The 22,105-nt window shown below is 54.0% G+C and overlaps 8 protein-coding genes across 8 annotated transcripts; 3 read left to right on the forward strand and 5 right to left on the reverse strand.

The window, feature by feature from the left end:
• Positions 1-63: 63 nt before the first annotated feature.
• BDZ83DRAFT_655513 (uncharacterized protein) lies at positions 64-832 on the reverse strand (the record flags this gene model as incomplete). Its single annotated transcript, XM_060510803.1, has 2 exons — positions 64-149; positions 466-832. 2 exons carry the CDS (start codon positions 830-832, stop codon positions 64-66), a joined length of 453 nt encoding a protein of 150 aa, XP_060360671.1.
• An 816-nt stretch (positions 833-1,648) lies between these two features.
• On the reverse strand, positions 1,649-2,663 carry BDZ83DRAFT_707764 (HAD-superfamily hydrolase, subfamily IA). The gene has a single exon (XM_060511552.1). The coding sequence runs from the start codon at positions 2,548-2,550 to the stop codon at positions 1,801-1,803; it is 750 nt and encodes a 249-aa protein (XP_060360672.1). The 5' UTR covers positions 2,551-2,663; the 3' UTR covers positions 1,649-1,800.
• Position 2,664: 1 nt separating this feature from the next.
• BDZ83DRAFT_634622 (uncharacterized protein) lies at positions 2,665-7,347 on the reverse strand. Its single transcript, XM_060509112.1, has one exon. The coding sequence runs from the start codon at positions 7,054-7,056 to the stop codon at positions 2,914-2,916; it is 4,143 nt and encodes a 1,380-aa protein (XP_060360673.1). The 5' UTR covers positions 7,057-7,347; the 3' UTR covers positions 2,665-2,913.
• Positions 7,348-8,107: 760 nt separating this feature from the next.
• On the forward strand, positions 8,108-9,761 carry BDZ83DRAFT_587270 (alcohol acetyltransferase; the record flags this gene model as incomplete). The annotated part of the gene is made up of 2 exons (XM_060506021.1): positions 8,108-8,148; positions 8,228-9,761. The coding sequence occupies 2 exons, from the start codon at positions 8,108-8,110 to the stop codon at positions 9,759-9,761; spliced, it is 1,575 nt and encodes a 524-aa protein (XP_060360674.1).
• Positions 9,762-10,394: 633 nt separating this feature from the next.
• Positions 10,395-13,485, reverse strand: BDZ83DRAFT_587267 (uncharacterized protein; the record flags this gene model as incomplete). Its single annotated transcript, XM_060506020.1, has 3 exons — positions 10,395-12,758; positions 12,812-13,360; positions 13,426-13,485. The coding sequence occupies 3 exons, from the start codon at positions 13,483-13,485 to the stop codon at positions 10,395-10,397; spliced, it is 2,973 nt and encodes a 990-aa protein (XP_060360675.1).
• Positions 13,486-14,659: 1,174 nt separating this feature from the next.
• BDZ83DRAFT_734013 (uncharacterized protein) lies at positions 14,660-16,317 on the forward strand. Its single transcript, XM_060512933.1, has 3 exons — positions 14,660-14,847; positions 15,285-15,746; positions 15,795-16,317. Exons 1-3 carry the CDS (start codon positions 14,814-14,816, stop codon positions 15,842-15,844), a joined length of 546 nt encoding a protein of 181 aa, XP_060360676.1. The 5' UTR covers positions 14,660-14,813; the 3' UTR covers positions 15,845-16,317.
• Positions 16,318-17,639: 1,322 nt separating this feature from the next.
• On the forward strand, positions 17,640-17,946 carry BDZ83DRAFT_634630 (uncharacterized protein). Its single transcript, XM_060509113.1, has one exon. It carries the CDS (start codon positions 17,765-17,767, stop codon positions 17,939-17,941), a length of 177 nt encoding a protein of 58 aa, XP_060360677.1. The 5' UTR covers positions 17,640-17,764; the 3' UTR covers positions 17,942-17,946.
• Positions 17,947-19,036: 1,090 nt separating this feature from the next.
• On the reverse strand, positions 19,037-20,144 carry BDZ83DRAFT_755969 (uncharacterized protein; the record flags this gene model as incomplete). Its single annotated transcript, XM_060514686.1, has 2 exons — positions 19,037-19,908; positions 20,090-20,144. The coding sequence occupies 2 exons, from the start codon at positions 20,142-20,144 to the stop codon at positions 19,037-19,039; spliced, it is 927 nt and encodes a 308-aa protein (XP_060360678.1).
• Between the last annotated feature and the right edge of the window lie 1,961 nt (positions 20,145-22,105).

The following is a 22,105-nucleotide window of genomic DNA, read 5'->3' on the forward strand; positions in this document are numbered from 1 at the left end:
CGTGGAGAGAAATCCATTGCCCATGATTTGTCACAGCTGGAGGGACCCGAGCGGATGTGAATCTCAGTCAACAGATTTGCAACCCGTTTCTGCGAGTTTCTTGAAGTATGTCACTCTTGATTGAGTGATGCTTAAAGTTTCGCGATCGACTATATTTACAATGAGTACCTAGAGATATACGGCATGAGAATGGGCCAAAGTGTATTTGTCAATCCCGGTTCCCTCATTACTGACATCAATCATCCAAGCTCATGTCTCCACAGAGTTTGCTGCAATGATGCCGGCAACGCTATAACCAACACTCAATAACACCGGGAATACTATCACCCTATAACCGCCTGCCTTAGCTCCCGACACCATGCTGACCTAGTCCAGATGTACATCTTGATTGTAACAAGAAACCCATATACTAAAAATACAATCAAACCAACCCTACAAACATCGAAGCCACCAAAACAAACATACCAACTCTCACAGTCGTAAAACCCGACCCCGCAGGTCCTCTTTCAGCAACGTGCAAGTAGAAAGGATATCCAGACGTCTCATTATATTTCAATGTTCCGTTGGTACTCATCTTTTCCTTGTTAGCCCAGCGACGACGACAGGTCACAAACCTAGACAGCGCCGTTTCCTCGTCGGCGTAGGTCGCGGGAAGCTCGCACCACTTGTAGCAGCTCTCGGCGAGCTGAAGGGGATTTGGGTCGCAGCAGGCTACCATGGGCGCATCCAATGTGTTGTAGCCTGGCGTCACGACATTTGTGAGGTTTTCCGGGATAGGGAAGTGTGTGGGTTGTGTTATGAGGTAGGGGTCTGGACATGTTGCGGTAGCCATTGCGGCAGGAGGTTGTTTTGGTTTTGAGAGCCGAGAAGTTGTAGTTGAGAATGGTGAGAGACGCCGGGGGTTAAGTTCTGGTTGATGGTAATGCTCGTTAATATCTCTGTTGGTCGGAACCGTTCGTGGGAGAGATGAAGTCTCGCTGAAATATCGTGATATTGCTGCTGTAGGTACTCGTTTCAATTTGATACATGAAACACCATTCATTCAAGAGATTTTGTGATCAATATAGTAGATGGAATTGCTCGCACACTCCAATATTGACTCAACAGTGGTTCTCTACACAGTTGCCCAATGTCAGCTTGACAGACGCCCGACTGCAGTCTTGCCAAGCCCTACGGCGCAGCACAGCTGATTCTAGACCTATGTACCGACGTCATCCAGCACTTGACGGGATGCTTAACCGGTCTCAACGAGCCATCGTGACCAGAGGTAAGGGCGAAGAATCTTGGGTAGGTTCCTGGGTTTAAGGCTAAAGGTGCAGAGGCGTAGAAGTTCCTGGTTTGTTGGCGATCTTTGCTGCTGACAATGGCAGCGCGTACCAGTGACGTCGATGGCCGAGCATGGGTCGTGATGCTTGTCTTAACCACCCTTCCACACGGGCATGCTGCGCCGTTGAGCTAACCAATTCGATATTGCCTTGATCAATCTGTCATTCATTTCGAGTGCAACGTTCTGTTTCCTTAAATCAAGTCCCGCAGCGGATTTCGCAAAATGTCGCCACGACTGCAGCCAACCACTATTGTTCTCGGCGGCCTTGTAAAGCTTTGCGATGACTTCAACATGCTTTGGAATTCATGAATTTCATGAACACCAGTGTCAAGACAGAGTACAACCAGCTTCCATATGCCGCGGCGATTGATGGTATAGGCAAAATGAAGATTATATCAAGTCTGATGCAGAATGAGGATACATCTTATGCCTCACTACTACCTACAATCGTGAAGAAAAAGCCATCAACCACCTCACAAATCCCCGTCCCCAATCAACCCCTCAAGATCCCTCAAGCTCTTAACCTTCATCATCCTACCCTCCCAAGACGTCTCCCCCCTCTCATCAAAAAATACACTCAAAATCCCCTCCCCCAAAGCAGGTTCTATATCCCTCACCACACTGTCCCCAACAAATACAATCTCCCCCGCCCCAATCCCAAGATGCCTCAAAACCTCCCCAAACAACCCCTCCGTCTTAGCCACCCCAAAGAAATTCGTCGTCGCCAGAAAATCAATATACCCTCCAATCCCCAGCGCCCTCACAGTCCTCTCCTGCGCGTCCTGCGGACCCTCCGTAATCACGACAACTTTTTTCCCCGCAGACTTCAACTTCTGAAGTAACGCCTCCGCGCCATCCTTCAATTGAAGCGACTCGTTCAAAGTCCGCTCATACACATCCAACAAACCCTCCAGAAACACCGTATCGTCGCTGGGTAATCCGAACCGGTCCAGCACCGAAGAGAAGCGTTCCCGTCGATACTCGTACGACGTCTTACCGTCAGAAAAGGCACCAGCCGTCTTGGCGCGGAGGACGTGACCGTACGCCTCCTTCAACTCGTCAACGGGAGTCCCGTGTTTGGCGGAGATGGCTTCCAGCGTCTTCGTCGTGGCGGCCGAGGAGGCCCGGCGGAATTCGTGGAGTGTGTCGTCGAGGTCGAAGCCGAACCAGGGTTTGTCTACCAAGCTGACTTTGACTTGTGAGCTGATGTTGGATCCGTCCATTTTGAGGTTTCTTGAAAGGGTTAAAGCAGGTAATGTATCCTGAACGCGGTGCTTGGATGTAGAAAGTATGCCAATCACGAGAAGTGACCCGCGGCCATCACGGCTGAATCCCCGGAAACCGACGGAGCCCGCGATCGGCCCGGGTTGACGTGATTTGACTCAGCCTATCAGATCCATCCCCACGCAGGGCTTCATCACGTATCAAGGTCTGCAGTGTGGTCCATATTGATTTGCAAAGATCTTTAATTACCAAAGGAGTTCTGTGCCCCAAAGCGTCTTATCCAGCGTGCTGTCATCCGGCAGCAAGCGTGGCATGTAAAAGACTAGTAGTAATGTACAATAAGCGGGAATAATTACCTCCTCTCACAATATCTCATCGTCTCCAAGGCTCTCATCCGCGTCCCCGATATCGTACCCCATTTCTCTCGCATCCTGTGCTCTCTCGCTGGCCACGCGCGTGGCGTGCCAGGCGTCCCACTTGGCCCTGTCGCTAGCTGACTCGACAACTGTCCGTTTCGCAAGTCCCCTCTTGCGAAGACGACGGCGGAGTTGTCGCTTGTCGTAAAAGTCGAGTGTGTTGATATCAATAGTCGTAATATCGGTCCCCGTCACAAAATCCAACGCATCAGCCCAAAGATCTGACGCCTCCTCGGAGTACTGATTCGCGAGTTGGCGACCCAAGCCACCTGTGGCCCATTCATCGAGCTTCACAGGAATTGCAACACCCCACGTGGGATCCGTCGGTGACCAAACGCAAGGTGTCGAAGAACATGAGGTTGGTCTACAGTAAGCCTCACACATGGCAGACTCGACAGCGTACCAAAGCGAGACAAGGAGGAGCACTAGCCCGAGGAATGTCAGGCGGAAGGGATTGCGACGGTAAAGGCTCGGCACAGGAAGGTGAAGGTACGACACCTCCTTGATGGGAGTCTGGCGAACGCAATCTGGGCAATCGCGGGCGTGATCCGGGTTGTGGCGGTGATGCGGTCCCTTGGCTAGCGGCTGCTTCTCTGACAGTTTCTCAAGTGTAGCAGCATCGTCATGTTTGCCGCCCTCAGCGTGAGACACCTGCCCCTCCAAGCGCTCGATGCCCTGCTTAGCGGTACGAATGTTGAAAAGCCCGTCTTTCAATGTCTTGCTCATCCTGTCGTACTGCTCTAGCTCGTGGTTTCGCTGACTTGTTGGAATGTTCGGCTTGGCTGCGACTTCCTCCTTCTTGACCGCAATGTCATCGAGCATCGACTCGATATCCAGGTCGGGGTCGTTCTGAAGCTTCTGCCTGTTAAACAGCTCCTCAAAATCGTCCAAGGTTGAGTCTTCAATCTGATGAATGCGTTGAAGCTCCTTTATATCGTCCTTGACTGTCGGCGGCTTGACTGAGTTGGTCAGAGGTTTCCGTGGCCGAGAGGTTGATCTGTTGCGGCGTCGCAGGCTGGAAGTCGTGCTTGTTCCACCCGTCTCCTTCTGATCGCTCGTTTCCGAGCCTGACTCGGTGGCCTTGAAGAACGTACCTGCCCTTGACAACGGCCGTGATCCTCTTCTGCTCTGCGGTCTATCGAAAGTAGCATTCGAAGATGGGTCAGGCCTCTTCAATGGGGGCAGAGTGTTCTCCTCGATCCGTTCGACCTTTACCGTCGCAGGTGTCTCGACGTAAGCCCCGGTCACTCTAGGTGTAGGGAGAGATAGAGGGTCGACTTTCTTCGGCCGGGGAGTCTCGCCTGCGAGGTCCTTATCCTCATCCTCGGTAGCAGGCTCCGCAGAAGGTGCTCTCGATCCACGCTCAGACTGATTGTCCGCAGGTGCGAAAAGCTTCATCTCTTGTTCGATGCGGTCTGTAGGATCACCACCATCCGACAAGGCAACGCTCTTACGGTTGTCCTTGGCTGAGTCGGTTGACTTCTGACGACGTTCTCGGCGCCTTGCAGCGAAGTCCACGCGAGACTTAGGTCTCCCTGTCTTCGGCGCATTAAGCTGATCTGTGGAACTGGACTTGGAGTCATATGTTTCTTTCGTTTCGGTAGAAGCTGCCTCGGATACTTTGATGGTTTCTCTGCGGTTCCGTCGTGGTGGGCTGTTTGATTCGGGTTCGTGTTCGGGGGCAGACCGTCTAGCCTCGCTTCTGCGCCGCTGTGTCTCTGCCCTCTGCGAAGTCTCCTTAGACGTTTCTTTCTCGAGTCTTTCCATCTCAAGCTTCAATTGTTCACGTTTCTCCTCGTCAAGCTTCTCCTTTTCGACTTTCTCTTTCTCAAGTTTTTCCTTCTCGTCCTTCTCCTTAGCGAGCTGCTCCTTCTCGAGCCTGTCCGTCTCGATCTTCTCCCTCTCCAACCTCTCCTTCTCCAGCTTCTCTCTGTCGAGTTTCTCCCTCTCAAGCCTCTCCTTCTCCAGCTTCTCCCTGTTGAGTCTCTCCTTCTCCAATCTCTCTCTCTCTCGATTCGCCCTTTCCAACCTCTCCTTCTCGAGGTCTTCGATGCTAGGCCCCTTTTTCTCGTCTATCGCCACGGGCTGACTATTAGTCTCAGGAGCAGGACTGCTACTCGCAGCTCTCGCGAGCCTCTGCAACAAATCCCTCGAGTCTGTTCGCGCATGCGCACCTAGTGGCCTCGCAGGCTTGGGACTCGCCCGCTCGTTCCGGCTCGCTGGCGACTCAGACAGCGATTTGTTTCGCTCCCGCACCGGCGAGTTGCGATAGATTGTGACAGGCGTGTTGGCGATGTGCTCGCCGTCCTCTGTGGGCCATACTGACTCCGCAGCTGCCTCTCGGATAGGCGTCGACTCTCTCGCGAAGTCCCCACTTCGCCGACCTTCCGGTGACATGGATCTTGACATCATTGAGTTCTGTTCCCTAATGTCCTCCAATCGGCTAGTGGCGATGGCCTTCTTAGACAATGACTCGGCTTCTCGGGCTCGTATCTCGTCGAGTTTCGTGTTCTTTGGCGGGGCTTGTGTATCGACTTCTTCACGGTCTGGTAAATCATCGGGTGTCGGGTAGTAGGAGCGTCGCGGTAGTTTGGCCAACTGCTCCTCTGCCTCTGCCTCTCTCTCGCGAATCTCCTCCAGCCTTGTGTTATTCCTAGCCCTTGGCAGCGCCTTTCGCGACTCGGCAAGCTCCTCCTTGGCTTTCTCTTCCCGCTGACGAATCTCGTCGATCCTAGTATTAGAGCGCCCAGCCCGAGGAGAAGGCCCTAGCGGTGACTCCCGCCTGAGATTTCCGTTCAATCCCAAAAGCTGCTCTTCAGCATAAGCACTGCCGTAAGACGATCGTCGGTCGGACGCTTCGCTGAAGCCAGCGCCACCGGTTCTTATCCGTGGACTGTCTGAAATCTGCAAGTCTCCCGCCGTGAAATCCGCGTCGAGCTGCCAGGCGTAACTCTTGTCCGGGGATCGGTAATCCGGGTTCGTAGAAGCCGGGCGAGATGTTGGTGGAGTGGGCTCCTGAGGCAGACGAGAGGTCTCTACAGAGGGCAACGGTGTGTCGGCTGCAACCTCATCGTCTGGTTTCGGCCTGGCGGATCGCTTGATACCCTTCTCATCCTGCTCCAGAAGCTCCTTTATGTGTCCTTCAGGAACATGGCTCTTTGCGAATGCTCCGGGACGCGGGCTGGCGCTCAAACTGCCGTAGCTTGTCCTCCTACCCAAGCCCGGGCCACCATTCAAGCTGCCATTACTAGCCCGCCGGTTCACACTCTGAGACCCGTTAAGGCTGCTGTTGCTTGTTCTCCTCGCCAGGGTGTGTCCTGTCTCGGCAATCTTTGGCCCCACTCTGGTCTTACCAAAGAAGTGATCCTGATCCCGAGACGCGCTCGGCGACTCGGCCATCTCACGCTCGTATTGACTCAGTCGACGATCGAAGCTTCCAGAGCTAGAGAGACTGTTGGAGCCTGGACTACCGCCGTACCGTCCCACGTAGGTGTCTCGCAACGAGTCGCTCGACATCCTCGAGAGGGGTCTGGGCCGGCTGTAGTCAACCGCATCTTTGCCTAGGGATCGCCGCGACTTCGACTCGTCGGAAACCTGTCGATTGGTATAGGGGCGTGGGGCGGGGCTTGGCGATGCGTCGATGGCTGCGGGAGTAGCTCGTCTCGCCTTCTCGAGAGTCTGTACACGATTCTCGTCCGCTAGCTTCCAGGCCTCGGCGACGGAGACCCCGGAGCCTTTTGCGAAAATACCAATTGTGGATTTGGGCCTGGGAATGCGAGAGCCGGGAGAGACGATCTCGATGGAGTGGTTGGAGTTGAGGGACGGGGTCTGCGAAAGGGAGCTCGAGGGTCGGGGGATCGCGGCGCGAGAGGGAGGTCGGCCGGTCGCACTGGTTTGGACGTTCGTTGGCGAGTATCCGAACCTGTTGCTTCCTGCTGCAGCCGGGGAGGGATTCTGAGGCTCGAGGCTCTCTCGGGAGGGTTTGGAGAATAACGGTTTACGGCCTTCCTCGTCGATAGTCGATTGAGTAGAAGCGCGACGGTTCGCTCGAGCGCCGAGACCGAAGGATGGCGATCGGTTGTATTCCATGGCGACTTGGGGTTGTGGCCACGTTCGTAGTTAGTGGTGGCAACAGTGGTGGTGATGGTAATGTTGTCAAGCTGCGCGCAGCTGCATTTTCTTGCGATGCGATTTGGCGACTAGTCGCGTCATAACAGTACGAGAAGGGGGTAGAAATAGCGACACGAGCTTTACAAAGCTATGAGGCCAAGATGGTCAACCTAGCCGTGTGTTTATTCTCATTGTCGCCAGGGGAAAGGTGGTCGCGCAAAGGGGAAAGACAATATTTTGGGTCGGCGAACAAGCAGGTGGTGAACCGCGTCTTCCCAGGGAAATTGACCGGGGGCCACCCCTGGTGCTTCTTTCCCATTTGGATCAACCCCCCACACTGCCCCTCCTAATCTCGGAGCGGAAAAACAGATAGGAAATGACTAATCGGGAGCTTCCGGTCCAAAATGGTCCAAGCTCCAAGGTTGCGCCGGTCTGGACCCTGATATGGCCGATCCCCGTTCTAGAAACGGTGCGCCGTTAAGCGGCTCTCAAAGACGTCTAACGGTAAGTATCCCGTAACCACGTCTCTGGGTCTGGGTCTGTTCCCTAGAAGAACAAACGACCTTTGCTCACATGTCTGACGTGCCTGGTCGTGTCCCTAGTATCGTGTCTAATACTATCCGAAAACCTCCACAGCTCATTCAACTCTCATATCCTAAGCGAAGATTATACCGGTACGACTCGTCATGCCTAACCCCTGTCCAGTGGCCCATTCAGTCAACGGACAACTCGGAGAGCTATACCTCTTCAGGATGGGTACCCCTGGATGCTCAGGAACATCTGCAGGGACCAGGAACTCGACGCAACAAAGCGGAGGACTCCAGTGTAGCCCGTCATCTCCAGGCTCCAGCTAACCCGAGCAGTCACTGCACTACGAATAAACAGCATAAACATACCTCACGAAGTCGCGGTCCATGATTAGTCGTCACGACTCACTCACCACTCACCTGCCTAGAATCTTTCTCAGCGCTGATAAGGAGAATTTCTCGCTGTCTGCCATCCATATACCAGCTCCAATAACCAGCAAGTCATGAGCTCCCAAACAGAAGTAATCCGGCCATGCGGCAACATGTACGATACCTCCAAACAACCCGCCACTCGCTCGGGCCTGGCATGTCCTAATGAAACCTAACAAACCTTGGTACCACAGGGAAAAGTACTCAACAGCCCGGCACTCCCTCGGCCTCTACCGCTGCGTCGCCGTCACCGGCCGCTACGTACTCCCGCCCGGCATCTCAACCCTCTCCCAAGCCGAGACAATTCTCCAAGACGCCGTCGCACAGGTCATTGCAGAGCAACCCTTCATGCAGGTCGGCATCGCCGACGAAGACAAACAGACGTCCTCGTTCGTGCGCGTCCCACAAATCAACTTATCAAACCATATTCAGTGGTTCCCTCCGTCCCACCCCGGCTCCGGCTCCGGTTCCATTCCGGGCCCCGACACCACCGGCGGGCCGGGACCGGACGCAACCCTCTGCAAACACCTATCCCACCAACACGACCAGCTCTGGCCCGAGATAACCCAACGTCCACCATGGAAACTCTCCATTATCCCAATCCAGACCTCACAAAACGAACCACCAGCGGAGATCGAAGTCATCTACTTCTTCCACCACGCAATAAGCGACGGCACAAGCGGCTCAATCTTCCACAAACGCCTCCTCCACGCCCTAAACAACCCCTCCACCACTCAACATCTCCAATCCACCATCCTCACCCTCCCAACCCCTCCGTCGCTCCCCCTCCCCCAAGAAAACCTCGTCAACGGCCGCATCTCCTGGCCCTACTTCCTCCGCGAACTATGGTCCGCCTTCGGCCCCGCCTGGCTCAAACCGAAGCCAGCTGCGACACCCTGGACGGGTGAAGCCATACGTCTCGACACGCCCTTCCACACAAACGTCCGGATCGTCACCATCCCAGCGGCAACGGTCTCCAACCTCCTCGCTGCCTGCCGCGCAAAAGGTCTGACTCTAACGCCCCTCATCCACGCGCTGGTAGCAGCCTCCCTCGCGCGACATATCCCTGCCTCGGCAGCACCGTCCTTTGAACCGTCTTCCGCCATCAGCATGCGCCGCTTCGTGCAGGACGCAAGTCTTGGTATCGATGATCGGATGTGTGTTCTCGTCACGTCGACGAATCATCCCATTTCAGAGACCCTGACCACCGCACTCCGCGAGCCTTCTTCCTCTTCTTCCCCTTCCTCGGGTTCAACCCTCGAAAACGCAATCTGGGCCGTCGCATCCTCCGTCAAAGCCGACCTCACCACGCGACTAGCAAGCCTACCCAACGACGACATCACAGCAATGCTCCGCTACGTAGACGACTTCCACGGCTTCTTTCGGAAAAAGGACGGCAAGGCGAGGGGGGATAGTTGGGAGGTGAGTAACCTGGGCGCCATCAACGGCCGCAGCAACAACACCTCCAATATCGACGACAACAACAATCACAGTCAGGGCGAGGGTAAGAACGACGTCCAAGACTGGAAATTAACCCGCGCCGTCTTCTCCCAATCCGCCGGCACAGTCGCCCAAGCCTTCTGCGTCAACGTAGCCGGCATCGCGGGCGGCGAGACGACCATCACGGTGACGTGGAACGAGGCCGTTACCGCGACGGAGGTTGTCGAGGCGTTGGCTGGTGATTTGGAGGGGTGGACGCGGAAGCTTGCTGAGGGCGAGGGGTTGTAAAGCAAGGAGCCGGGGTGAGGTTGATGAGGTTATGAGGGCTAGGTTCTGTTAAAGATTACAACGTCGAAATGAGATATGCTCATATAGAGACCAAAGTAATGATAATAGAAACAAAAGTGTTTTGGATCACCATGCGGTACGGCCATACTGTCCGCGGCAGATGAGATTACTTCAATACCTTAGCCAGAGAGTGGCATTCATTGACGAGATCGAACAGTCTTGAACAAGAAATGCGGAAGGGTTACTCATTAAATCTATAATCTGTTTCCCACCGGCATCGCGCCAGGGGAAGTATTGCCCGAGGGAGAGCACCGTTATGTACCAACGTCCCACGCAATTCTTCAGTCTATGTCTCGTCTCTTTGATCATTACCATTTTGATGAATAAGGAAAAAAGTCAAAAACAGGGCCCGGTCGAGATGACGAGATGACCCTATTGCTCACAACGCGCAGTCCATCCACGGGAATGTCGCTCTTCAAGCTCCGTGTCTCCTCCTCCCGCTCTCAAATCAACGCCGAGAATGCAATGCCATCACATGGAGACCAGATCCAGGACCGCGAGGCAACCCTTCGCTCCACCATCGCTCACAACACAAAGAAAATTGAAACCAAATCATGACACTGTCTCATTCAGCTACCATTGGTCGTTTTGGCGACGCCTTGCTGATCCACGGAAGTAGTCGTACTGGGTAGGGTCCGGGTCGGGCGTCTCGGCATCGACCTGAGGGAGTCCACTATACCCCCTCGGTCCGCCGCCTAGAGCGCCAACACTCGGTCCACCCGTGGGTGCGCTCATTGGCATACCCGCGGCGTTCCTCACGAGCGCCGTATCGCTACCGTTGCTGTTGATGGTGTACAGGGGGCTACGGGACCGCTCGCCCATGGTCGCTTGCTGAGCGAAGCCAGCTTGGGGCGGTCCCATGGTAGGAGACTGACGGCCACTTCCAGTCGGCGACATGTACCCGGCAGGCGGCGTAGGCCTAGAACCGGACATGTCGCGGCGCTGACCAGTCATACCGCCCTGCAAAGCAGCGTTCGTGGGCGTTCCGGGGCGAGAGCCGAAATCGGACATTGATCCAGGGGTGCCAGGGCGCATGATGTCGGGATCGCGTCCAAAGATATCGCCCTGGCCATGCTCCTCTGCAAATTCCGCCCGGTTCTTGTAGAATTCGAAATCCAGGTTGGACTCGGAAACGAACTCGAAACCGGGAATGCCTGCTGACTTGCCAGGCTTGCCAGACTTCATGGGATCCAACGCGTACACGTCCGAGTAGCCAGAAACACTCATCATGTCGCCAGTGTTGACATCTCTTCCGTCCGAAAGACGACCCTTGTACACGACATGCAAGTAAGGCTGCGCCTTCTGGTGCACCATCGGAGTGATGAGAGGCTTGTACAAAGCCGGGTGGCCGAAACGCGAAGCCAAGCGCTCACTGCGAAGGCGAGTTTCCTTCATCACGCCAGCCTCGGGATGCTTGGCAACGTTGGTGGTCGAGAGGTAGTGGATCTTGTCATCATACAATCGGGAGCAGACGACCTTGAAAATGATCAGACAAATCGGCAGTGGGATGATGGCAAAGGCCTGGCTGTGGTAGGCCCAGTCGGCTCGCGCCCATGAGCTGAGGAAGAAGACGCAGTTCGATAGGAAGACAGCGAAGAGCATGCGGTTGAAGAGCACGCGCCAAAACATGCCTCCAGACTCGGTCTTGGTGACAAAGATGTAGAGCAAGAGGTACTTCTTGAGCCAATAGTCGATTCCGTAGTACAACGCGGCAGCAGGAAGAACCAAGGGCTGGATGCCAGAGAAACCCAGAGCAACTGTCGCGTAGTAGAGGAAGTAGTTGTAGTAGGAAGCATACTCAAAGGTGGGAGGTGCCGTAAGCTCAATGAGCTCTCTGGGCGTCGGGCTCGAGAACTTGCGCACAAAGAAGCTGTAGATGAGTTTCCAGAGCTGAGCGAGATCGATGGCGGCACCGAGGTTGCGCTGAAGGAGCCAAGTGACCCAAAAGGGACTGACTGAGCAAAGCGCCGTGAATATTGTGGTTGCCAAGTTCTGATCGATAATGGCCTGCCAAGCGTCGACGCTCTTTTCGCTAGTTTCGCTCACAATAGCCGAGACGAGCGACCAGACGGTGCTGAAGAGCGAGAAAACGATCAGGTTGTTGAACACGAAAAAGGCGTACAATTTGGCCAGAACGTGCCTCTCACGACCCGTCTTGGTCTGATCTCCGGCCTTCATCGACAGTCGACGGAAGATCATGGGCAAGACGAGGTAGACCAGTGACATCAAACCAGGCGACGCAATACCCTGGACAATGGACCACCATTCGGGGTTGGTTTGAAGTTCCGTCTGGAAAGCCGGCCAGACCTTGCCGAGGTTATTGAGATCGATGAGGAAGATGGCGATCATGGCGTTAGGAGCGATCCAGACAATGGTTAGCAACGCGATCCAGAGGTTATTCACGATGCGCTTCATGCGGCGAACCGAGGGCGTCAGGACCAGGTTATCCCAGAGAATATCGTTCGGGCGCGGGGCCATGGTGATGGTTGCGCCGTGCGGATGCTTCTTGCGGCTGGCGTATGCGATGTTGTGCGCCTCAGCAATGTCTGCGTAACTGGCAAAGCCGTAGGGCATGGTGCTTCGCTTGTCGACACTCTGTCGAACCTCCTTGATCAAAAGTTCGAGCTCCTTGATGCGCTGTGTCAGGTATTCGATAGCGTCTACTTTCTGTCCCTTGGGGTATGTCGCGAAAGAGGGGTCCTTCTTAGAGGGCTTGCACATCGGTCTGGCAGCCGGGAGTTGGTCGGGCTTCTTCATATACTTTGCCAGTACCTCCTCCAACTTGCGAACGGTATGGTCATGTTGCTCGATCAGCTTGGGAAGCTCCCTGACGTTACGGGCGATGGCGGTGCGAGAGAAGGATGAGGCGGGCACAACTTCGTCGATGATGGTCGCTATGCCTTCGTCGGAGCATTTGGCTTTGGGAATATCGTACATCTGTTAGGGTCAGTTTGGGGTCCCGTAGTACGTCATCCGAAAACCAGTCTTACCATGAGGGTCCGGGCGTGCAAACTGTTTTGGTACTCCTCGCTCTCGAAATACTTGCGTCGGAGGCGCAAGACCTTCCGATAATTCCACCACAAGAAGCCCATAACAACAAAGGTGATGATGTACGCAACTGCGACCTGTGCCCAGTACGCATTGCCCCATACTGCAATGGGAGTAATCAAATCGATCCAGGATCTATCCTTGGTCGAAGTGCTCTCTGCAGTGCTGAGATAGGTGGGGATCAGGATTCCGAGCCCAAACACAGAGATGGTCGCGAAGATGTATAAGCACATGCGAACGAAGCGGAGGAAGACAGTGGCGTCCATGCCGACGTGATGTACCAGCTCATCCTCGGTCGTATTCCATAGCGGTGGGATCCAGGACCAGATCTTCTTGCCGATGGGTGGCGGAGCATGTTTCTCGTCGGCATGCTTGAGTTTGGGTGCATAAACAGACTGGTTATACGGTCGAAGAAAAGAGAAGGTGACGGCGATACCGACAGTGACACCGAGTGAGGTGCCCAGAGCAGCCCAGACTGAGTTCTTGGCGAGCTATATGGCAGTCAGCATCCAGCGCGAATGGTCAATAGCTGAACATTGATAGAGGGTTTACAAACCTGAGAACTGAAAGGGTTCTTCAGCAGGTCCAACAGCTCTTTTCGGGCGTCGGTGCTCATCTTGAAGGTTGAGGCCCCTTGGGGCGAGGGGGGCGGATCGCGTCTCTAGTTGGCCTCGGCGAGGAAGAGGGCAGCGAGAGACCTGGTTGTTGATGTTATCTTTGCACCGGATCTTCGACAAAATGGTGGTTGAGGAAGAAGCTCGGTTGGCAAATTGGTTGGGTGATTTGGATTCAGGGCGATGGCACAGGAGCTTGTTCAAAGGGGTCCTTCTACTGGCTGTTCGTCGCAAAGGATTGGTTTCGGTTTGGCCCTTCGTAAAGTGTTACCGGGCGCACAAAGACCGCCGCGGAGATAGCAAAGAGGCCTGGTATTAGGTGGATGACGTGGATTGCTGCAGCGAGAGTCGGGGAGAGAAGAGATCGTCAAAAGGGCCCTTGGAAAGGAGCAGCAGCTTGTTCCCACGCACGCGAGCAACGGGAGGGTTCGATTGGGACGATTAGTGGAGCCACAAATGTCGTCGAAAGGCCGCGGAGAGAGGGAGACGATGAGGAGATTGGAACGACTGGCGGAGGGTCGGCGGGATCGCGGGATGGGGGGAGGAGGAGGGAAGAGTTGGGAAAAGCGAGGGGAAGTCGGCCTTGAAGCGAGCGTGTAGGACGAGGTTTAGGTTACGGCACGACACGGAGGGATGGTGAAGAGATGAGACTGCTATGTACAGCGGTAGGAGTAGGGGACGGATGGGACGAAGGAGGGATGGGAAAAGGTGGAGAGGCGTGGAGGAGAAGTTGAGAAGGAACAACCACTGGGAGAGGAAGCTTGTTGAGCCTGGAGGATTGCGTATGTCACTCCTGGAACATCCCAGTCGGTGGGTGCGCCGATATCCGGGTCCATCGCTGGAGGAGTGCGGTTGGCAGCCCAGGGAAAAAACCATTCACATAGGTAGCACTTTAGCTGCGGTACCTTACTCCGTAGATTGGAAAGCAAAAAACACAGCATTAAAAAAAAAAAAAAAAAAAAAACATGATAAAAATGCATACGTAAAAAAACACGGCCAAGGGGATTGGTTCGCCTCAGGTCCTTGCAATTCTTGCGCTAATACCTTAGGTTCTCGAGGCTTGGGATCCACTTGATCCGACCCACCACTACCAAGTTGAGGGATGCGGTACATATCCTTTCGTGTACCTGCTGCTGCTCAAGTCATTCACTCTTCCTCTTGACATTGTGGCTGTTTGCTTCCTGTCTTGCTCACCTCATGTTGGGTGGTATTTGGGGGTTGTTCACCAGGTCTGCTATTTCATGTCGGATTTTCGTATTCTAGAATACTTCTCACGATGGGGATCCTCCATGTCTAATGCTTATCTTTACATGTCAGCATCTGCAGGAACATGCGACGCTCCGTTGTAAAGAACAATTGGCGAGGTAGGTACCTTTCCAGCCTCGGTACGTGCACAAACCGGTACCTCCAGCCAGGTATTGTTCCCCAGTCTCGTAGACGGAATCGCAAAGAAGACGGAGCATCAGACGACCTCATTGGGCAGAATACCCTAAAAACTGCCATCCAAAATTCTCTCCCTCTGCCAGAGCTTGGGACACCCACCACTACGAAGTCCTCCGTCCACAGCACCCGCGACTCCGCGAGATGCCGTGCCGCCGCTTGGCTTCAATGGAAGAGCCCAGAGCTGCGAGCATGGGCCCCCCCCCCCCAGAAGCACGGGAACGCTTTGCATACTGCGTAGTAGCGCTGTAGCGCATCGGCAGGGCCGCCGCTCGCTGTGGCTGTGGCTATTTTTGACACCTCGAATGGTGTCCCACTCACCCACATCACACGCCCTGTGGCCCTGCACCTTTTTGTGCAGTGGCAGACGATCCCCAAGGAATGCTAGACTGTTCGCGGCAAGAAGGGGATGGATTGGTGGTCGATGAATACGAGGCCCATTCAACAAAGTCCTTTCATACCTTTCATACGGGTACCATTCTTCAGATTATGCAGGTCAGGATATCACGTATCCGGCCGATTGATTCTTCTACTTCCCATCGGCGTCCTTTACACGGCCGAAATGCTCAGACAGTACTGGCAGATCTGCACCTGGAAGAGTCCAAGTACACATCGAGACAAAGGGTCTTTGCTCGCGTGTTGCGTCCAAGTATGCATCAAGCGGCAAGCCTCCTCTGGTCTCGCGCTAGAGGCGAAAAATGCCATCATTCCATATGGAAGAAATTTGATGCCACGTTTACTGCACTGCACCAAATTCGTTCCGTTTCGTCCTCCGTTTCCAGCATGATGATTCCTCTCGTTGAAATTTGTTCTTGTACTGAAGGTCAGAAGTAGGGAAGCCCTCATCTCTACACTACCAACAACGGTACAGATACATATCCCATGCTCAAGCGTACACCTTGCGCCCCCGTGTCAGGTTAAGTGAAAAGGGGGAACAAAGTGTCCCCGCAGGACCCAATGCCGAAAGGGAAGTCGTTTCCAACCTTTTCCTGCGTACAAGTTTATAGTGGTCCTTACGGAGTACACTACGCAGTAAGGAGGGTTCACATGACAGGCAAGACCCCGGCAGCGACTCGTCGACAGGGCTGTGCATTGAGGGGAGGTCCTTTTGGGGGGTTCTGGGAAGTTGGGGAGGTTTGGTCAGTTGTGGAGAGACGGGACAGAAGATGGGGGTTCTGATAAAGAAGATGATGGATTTTCTCTCATAATGCAACTTCAACGCGGTCACTTACTCCAGTTCAGTCACTAAGCTGGTGAGCAAGCGATGAGAGCAAACTCAATGCCAGAGTGTGAGCTTCTCACGAGAGATTGCTGGTCGCTGTCAAAGACGAGCATTGTAACATAGTACGGATAAATGGACTCTGAATAGCGATGAACTCCCTCCCTCCATCGGAGCATTTTCTTTACATGTGCTCAGCCACCCTGCTCCTCGGGGGATGATGCATGACATGAGAAATAAGCATTCCTTATTTCGTTGCTTCAACCCATCCACCCTTCTAACCCACACACACACCTTTCATAATATCTGGGTTTCTGTTCTGTCCCAGAACATGGCAACGCCTTATCTTGTACCATCGCAAGTTCACAACCGAAGGCTCTCAAGTTCATACACAAAATAAAATCCGTCCAAGCTGAGTTGAGATGAGGTGAGGTAAGGCGTCCAAGTCCGACCCCCATCCATCGCCAAGACCACCGATGTTCCCCTCCCGCAACTCCCGCCGCCTTTTCCAGAACAATGCAAAAAGAAGCTAAGCTACCTTGAGCCACCGTCCCTTTGCCCGCTCACGAAAACGGAAGAAGCCCAGATCCCATCTGCGTCGTTCCCAACCGGCCCGTTTTTTGTTGCACAAAATCCTACACAGGCAGAGCCCAGATCGATCCCCTACGTCACAGGGCTTCATCGCCCCCAAAGCGATGGCGGCCTCTATACCATTGGCAAAACTTTCCGTGCCCTTTCCCACCGCCGCCACGACGCCGTACCGTTTGAACTGTAAAACATGTTGAGAGACCTTACCGTCCGCCTCACACTTTCCATACCTTTGCACAACAAAGGCGCAGAGTCAGGTACAAACGCAACGCAACGCCACCGCGATCTTTCCATGAACCAGCGCTGTTTGCCTCGAAACCGCTTAGCGTCCATGCTCCATGATCCCATTGTTTACTTGTTTTCCCCATTTGGATTACCGCAAGTAAACATACGCACGCGCACTCGCACACACCTGGGTCTGAGGCTGAATCTTTCGGCAAGGCGCACATTACTCACGGTTTTTGGTCCCCTGTTTTGTTGGCTCAGATTGAACGTGATGTTTCTCCTAATGCTCTCGCTTTCCCTCCAAGAAAAGACGTTCCCGTCACACATAGCCATACACACGCGTCCCCTGCCCTCGGTCCTGTAAGAGACACGCCAAGTACGCCCAGCTATCATTCCCCATCTCCCGAAGCTTCTCAAACATCTTCATTCCGGCACAGCCTGTTCCTGAATGATGAACCCTCAAAAGGGCTGAAAGTACTCGGACAGAAGGTGAATCAAGCCAGAGGCAACAAACAAGAAGAAAAAAAACAGCGCATGTGCTTGCAGCTTCTCCTTCTCTGTTACGTCCCCCTAAACCCGCACCCACGTAAGTCGACAACGAATTGATCGGCAAACCCTTGGCTTTCTGGTGACGCGGTGGGTGGAGAACCCACTGATTCTGTCACGGTCTGGACCCGAAGGAGCCTCTCTCTCTCTCTCTCTCTCTCTCTCTCCCGAGTCCACGAACGGCCGGCCTCCCCCCCGCCTAAAGTATCCTGTAGACGTCATCCCGCGCCTTCGCTCGATTAAACAGTCGGAAAGATGATCAGATGCAATTCCACGTGTGTGACTGGAGCAACTTTGAGTACCACTCGGGGGGGCATTTCAGACCGCCGATTACAAACAAGTATAATCAACAAATCCATCTCAACTACACCCAGAAACAAAAGTCACAAAAGTATTTTTTAGAATATTTCTTTGAAGTGAAATATCCAAGTCATTTTTGAATAACCGAGTACTTTTTCTTATAATTCAAAGGCTTTTGAGAGAACAACGTCTGCTAGCACAAAGCGAGGTCACTTCAATACTGGCGGTCTAAACTGTGCCCCCGCTTGTGGCAAAGATTCACAATGCTGCTTCTGACTCGGAGCAATGTTGCTAGCAGTCCAGTATGCAAGTGATCGAGACGTATGATACCCTGGGGTGCCTGCGTCTGGAGGCGTGAGGTACTTTCGTAGATGTCACGATTCCACCTTAAGCCTACCTTAGTTTGTTGTCAAGATGTATCGACTACTTTATCAGCTCAAATACCAGACTAACAGCAGCGAGCATAAACTTTCGATACACCGTTAAGGACCCTATCGCTTGAACATCAATGGCCGAGTATCAAGCCAACTATCGAGCTATCAGAGCCCGTTTTATCTTGACTCAATAGTCGAACTCAGCAGTTAGGCAAATTCCTGCATTCAGCTCTGAGCTTCAAGCCATGCTCTACCTGATGAACCAAGTTTCGGTGGACTTCCTCGATGTTGTGTTGCCAGACTTTCGGCTCAGAAGTGTACCATCGTTTCTTGATTTCACATGTATCGTGTTGGTCTATTGGTTGTCACTTTCCCATTTTCGACAATCATCAGAGCCAGAACACGGGAGAAGGTATACAAGAGGCCTCGGTAAATGCCATGATTGCTGGTCAATTCTCGACTGCCCGTGTTTCCAAGTCGAATCGTTTCTCAGCCTTGCTCTTCCATCACACGTTGCATAAGAAAGACCACGACGAGACTGGTAAGCTGCATGTGCAAGCGTCCTAGTATATACAGTATCCTAGTTTCCTACCACTCAGTGTCGATACGACGACGACCTGAGCTACAATGACAAAAAGAAAAAAAAAAGCAAAAACAAAAACCCGCGCCTCCTTTTTGCCTACCTATCATAAATCCGCGGGGTGGAAAGAGAGACGCCCGCCCGGCTGGTCCGAACCCAAGCCTCGACCATCATGGTCTCGTTGTTGCTATAGTAGTCTGTGGGACTCTTTGACATTCAAGGAAATCCGAGGCGATACAGGTACGTGCCTCAGAAGCATCCGGCTCACTGCGAGGCCTGGTTTAGACGGGTCCCTGAGAGCGAGTCTTGCGCTCAGTTCGACCGGGAGAGTGCAGAACCTTTTTGACCTTGCTGGCGACCTTGTGGCCAAAAGATTCCTTCTCCTTCTTGGGACTCTCCTTGACTGGCTTCGCAGCGCCATTTGAAGGGGGTCGTCCAGGGCCTCTCTTGGCCTTCTTCTCTGCGGGCTTTTCCTCCGGAGCAGCCTCGACAGCTTCGACACCGTTAGTACCGTTGGTGCCGTTGGTACCATTGGTCTCGGTTAGCTCGTCCGCTTTGCGCTTGTTGCTCGTCTTGGCCTGCGGCGCGGCCTCGCGCTCTCCAGCGCCGGTGGGCTCGGCGTCGTTGAGGGCACCGGTCATCTCGACATCCTTGGTGGCAGCGCCATTGGCGGCTTCGGGCTTCTCGATGATGGGTTCCTTGACTGCCTCTTCCTCAACCGCGGGTGCCTTGAGTATCTGTTGCGGGATAGGCTCTTCGACGGATTCCTTGACGGGCTCGGCGACGGGTGCAGAGGTTGCAGCCGTCTTCTCCGCAGGCTGTTCAGCGGGGATGACCTTGGCCTCCTCGGTTCCCGTCGTCGCAACGGGGCCGTCTTTGTCGGGAATTTCCTCGACGGAAGCCGGCTTGGGCGCATCGGCGGTAGCTTCAGCCGCAGCTGGTGCAGCTGGTGCAGCTGGCGCATCGGCCGGTGGGGCCAGCACAGGAGGGTCCGCAAGTTTGGCGGGCTCGGCAGGCTCAGTAGCTGATATCTCTGCAACTGGTGCGACCTCGTCCTTCTTCTCTTCGACTGGCTTCGTCTCCGAAGCTACAGTCTCTGTGGGCTTCTCATCCGCGACGGTGGTGGCGGTGGTGGTTGCGACAGTCTCGGGAGCTGTACAAGGGGAGGAATGTCAGCGCAAGAAGGTCCGAGCGTGAGTATAGGCGCGGCGATGGGGGAGATGCGATGCGCCGGTACACCGAGAGATGATGAGCCGACACAGGGCGCATACATCAGCATCGCTGTACAGAGGCGACGCGACACCGATGGAAGCTTCACGACATCTCTTACTCACCTTTGTCGATGCCAGCTGCGGCTGGGACAGCTCCAGGAACGGGATTGGGATCCATTGCGATGACGTAACGGGTGTCCGGTGGGCGCACAGTGCGCGATCAGAGATGTGGCAGTCGGTGGTGGGAAAGGGCTCAATGGCCGAGTTCAAGAAATGATGGGAGTTGTAGATGATGGAAATGGATGTGGTGATGCCGATTGAAGATGAGAAAGCTGAAGAATAGAGGGTGAAGTTTGTGGCAGGAGGGAAGACGAAAGGAAGAGGGAAGAAGAGAAGAGGTGAGGTTGGCGTCGGAGCATGGGACTCGGCAGAGCTCCTGCTCCTCACCGGCTGGGCCTTGCTGCAACCACACAGCAAGTCATCGCACAGAAGAAACATGGGGTTGGGAGGCAGGAGACACTGGGGGTGGGAGGGAACGCTTCTGGTTCCACGGGGGACGGGACGAATCAGCAACGGAAAGGGCGGGCTCGGAACACGCCATTGCTATTGCCTCAGCCATTGCGCTCATAGCTTCCGTGCTGCGAAAGAAAGCGTGTGAGTGTGTGTGTGTGTGCGCTGTACTGACCCTTGGCTCTACGTTCTACCTATGGACAACAGGGAGCGGACCTCGAGCGACGAGAGTGAAGCTGTGAGCTTGCAAGGAGAAGGCCGGCAAAAGCAAGGTTCCCCTCGCGGCACATTGGGTGGAGAGGAACCTTGGTCCGTCATGTCAACCTGACGTGACTGCGAGCTCCACGGACGCCGATGGCCAAACCTGGCGATCTTGGGATGTTACAGGGCTGGCGAGGAGGAGCTAAGGCCCGGTTAAGATCCGGTTAATCCGAAAGAGGCCTAGTTAATGGGTAGAGCTGGCAAGCTGAGTGTTTTGAGTCGAGTCTACTGAGGCGAGCAGACGCCGATGAGAGCAGCTGGAGTTTAACGGTCTTCCATGTGTGCTGCCATTGCTACCGTTCAACGGCATCTCATGAGTGGTTTCTCGGATGAGGTGAATGCCATTTCCAAGCACGACAGAGGCACAGAGCGCTTCGGCGTTGAGAAGACGGTGTTGCAAGTCCGTCTCAACGTCTTGTAACGCCGAGAATGGGAAGATGGTCAGTCAAACCAGCTAGACCGTGTACTTCCACCAGAGTCACACTGTACAGAGGAAGCGAAGCTCACCTCACTCTGTAATCCCCGATGGATGCGATCGATTCCTGGCTGGCGGGCGACGCTTGCCAGGGCAGAACTGCAGCGTCGCGGTGGTGCAGCAAGGCGGATGCGGGGAAGGACCAATGGCTGCCCGCGAGAGCAGCGCATCATCTCCACTCTTAGCCAACCGATATCATGTCAGCCAATCAACGCTCATTGACGAAGGAACTACGTCTGAGCTCTCTGGACAAGCTGCACGCCATCTCTGATCGATGATTTTACCCCGGAAAGCTCTTTTGGTGCAGCAGGACAGGACCAGATAGATATAAGTGTAGACGGAAGTCTTGCAGACATTTCCCTGTTATTATCAAGAAAATCTTCGTGCCTGTAGATGCTCGTAATTCCTGCTTTTGACTGATTCAACAGATTGGCACAACTTGTCTCTTCCATCCGTTGTGAAAGCCTCCACTCCTAACCGCAATGCAATACCGACTTGCGAAGAAGGCATTCACTCGTCAGCAAATCCATGCAGTTTTCACCTTGGCTGATGGAAGGAGTCTAGAGGTTCTTCCAAATCGCAGCATAAATCAATAGTTCTCTGGGAGCTGTAAAAGACACTTTTCGATGTGGATAGGAAACAATCAAATTTGAATGCCATCTTCTCCATCATGGGCGGCTTTCATATGGGTAGCCGCCTCATAGGTACCTTGGTAGGGAAGGTAGGTATGTATGCCATGGTTGGTTCCTTCCATGCAAAGGTAGTAGAGATGTAAAGCTTTAGTCCAATTCGGGCAAGAAGCTTGGGCAAGAAACTGTCCGACAAGCTGTCGAAATATTAACGCGAAAGAGAATCGCCCAGAGTTACTACAATCTTTGTGCTTTATTTACTAT

The sequence above is a fragment of the Colletotrichum acutatum genome (assembly GCF_030867785.1).
Source record: "Colletotrichum acutatum strain CBS 112980 chromosome Unknown BDZ83scaffold_113, whole genome shotgun sequence".
Taxonomy (NCBI): Eukaryota; Fungi; Ascomycota; class Sordariomycetes; order Glomerellales; family Glomerellaceae; genus Colletotrichum; species Colletotrichum acutatum.

Coding starts and splice junctions, on each gene's coding strand:
- BDZ83DRAFT_707764 (XM_060511552.1), bottom strand. CDS start 2,550: ATGGACGGATCCAACATCAGCTCACAAGTCAAAGTCAGCTTGGTAGAC.
- BDZ83DRAFT_634622 (XM_060509112.1), bottom strand. CDS start 7,056: ATGGAATACAACCGATCGCCATCCTTCGGTCTCGGCGCTCGAGCGAAC.
- BDZ83DRAFT_734013 (XM_060512933.1), top strand. CDS start 14,814: ATGCGACGCTCCGTTGTAAAGAACAATTGGCGAG. Junction 14,848..15,284: donor TGTAAAGAACAATTGGCGAG/GTAGGTACCTTT, acceptor CTTTTTGTGCAG/TGGCAGACGATCCCCAAGGA. Junction 15,747..15,794: donor AATTTGTTCTTGTACTGAAG/GTCAGAAGTAGG, acceptor ACAACGGTACAG/ATACATATCCCATGCTCAAG.
- BDZ83DRAFT_634630 (XM_060509113.1), top strand. CDS start 17,765: ATGCAATTCCACGTGTGTGACTGGAGCAACTTTGAGTACCACTCGGGG.